At 53.7% G+C, this 1,387-nt stretch overlaps 1 protein-coding gene across 1 annotated transcript in view; it reads left to right on the top strand.

Annotated features, from left to right (window-relative positions):
* Nucleotides 1-394, top strand: part of VOLCADRAFT_107293 (uncharacterized protein) — a gene marked incomplete at its 3' end in the record, with an annotated part of 9,426 nt that extends 9,032 nt beyond the window's left edge. The window contains exon 15 of the mRNA XM_002956506.1: nt 289-394. Within this exon, the coding sequence (XP_002956552.1) occupies nt 289-394 (106 nt within the window). The remainder of the gene's footprint in view (nt 1-288) is intronic.
* Between the last annotated feature and the right edge of the window lie 993 nt (nt 395-1,387).

Here is a 1,387-nt window from a genome sequence, read left to right on the forward strand (position 1 = left end):
GTGGGGCGGGGCGAGGAGANGAAAGGATAGCAGAAGGGCAAAGGAGGTGGGGCGAAGGACAAAACAAAATGCAATTGAACACCGACAGCTGTTGTATGATGACGTACTGCATTCGCCTGTAACACTGGAAGCCCCGCACCGCCACCGAGATCGCTGTAGAGTTTTAGCGTGTTTGGAGTCCCGGTGCATCGTCCGCTGTGGGTTGGTAGATGTGGTTGGCAGTTTCTGGTTGTTGAATCCGAGCCAACGCTCCCAACCACCTCAACCACTCCTACCACCCACCTGCAGAAGAAAAGGCACGCCACCAGTGCCTGGCCCCCTGTACGGCACTGGAAACCCAAGGGATCGCATCCCGCCGCTTGGGCCATCACGGCACTCCAACCATCCGCAGTGAACACCTGCCCGTACAGTACGGCACAACATGCCACACACAAATGTACGACAGTAAGGGTGGAGGCAGCATGACCGTTGGGATCAGTCGTTCGTACGGAATGGGGACAGGGACACAGCGGGGCCCGCACGCGTATGTTGTACGACATACTCGTACTAATAAAAATTGTTTGCTTCAACCCCCACCACACCACATTAATACATACATACATACGTACATACGGCCCCCCACATAGCCCACCTGGAACAGCGCAATGAGCGAGGACCCAAAGCTGTTAAAGTTGGTATCGCCGTAATCGTCAAACGGACTGCCGTACCCTCCAAAGAGATTCATCCCCAGTACGGCATATATGAACATGAGCAGGAAGAGCAGCGAGCCCACTTTGCACATGGCCGGTGCGGAGCTGATGAGCGTGTTGAACAGCGTTCGGAGGCCCCGGGCACTCTTGATTAACTTGAACATGCGACCTGGGGGAGGGGAAAAAAGGGCGTGTGTGTGCATGTGTGTATGTGTGTGTATAGTGTGTATGTGTGTGTATATGTGTGTATATGTGTGTATATGTGTGTATATGTGTGTATATGTGTGTATATGTGTGTATATGTGTGTATGTGTGTATATGTGTGACACGGGAGGTGGGGACTAGCGGGGGGTGGGATGCACCAGAGGGGGATCTCGTCCCCTCCCGGACCCCTGTCCGTACAACAACCGAAACCCAACTAACTAACATCCTGGTGTGTGTCAGTGTACGTGCGTGAGGTGTATAAACGTGCCTTCTCCCCTCCCTCGGTGACCTCTCAAGCTGCTGAAAATCACCCTGGCCCGCTACCAGACAGACGACAAACGGACAGACCGCTGCCTTCCTGCGTACAACAACAAGATCCAACAGCTTCAACCCCGTGTTGGTGTGAGGCAGCTTTCCCCCATCTCCTGCAGCATTTGTCTTCTTCTGACTATCCTTCACCAGTAGTTCGTCTTAACACACACACACCTCCACCC

Source organism: Volvox carteri, assembly GCF_000143455.1.
Source record: "Volvox carteri f. nagariensis unplaced genomic scaffold VOLCAscaffold_62, whole genome shotgun sequence".
Lineage (NCBI taxonomy): Eukaryota > Viridiplantae > Chlorophyta > Chlorophyceae > Chlamydomonadales > Volvocaceae > Volvox > Volvox carteri.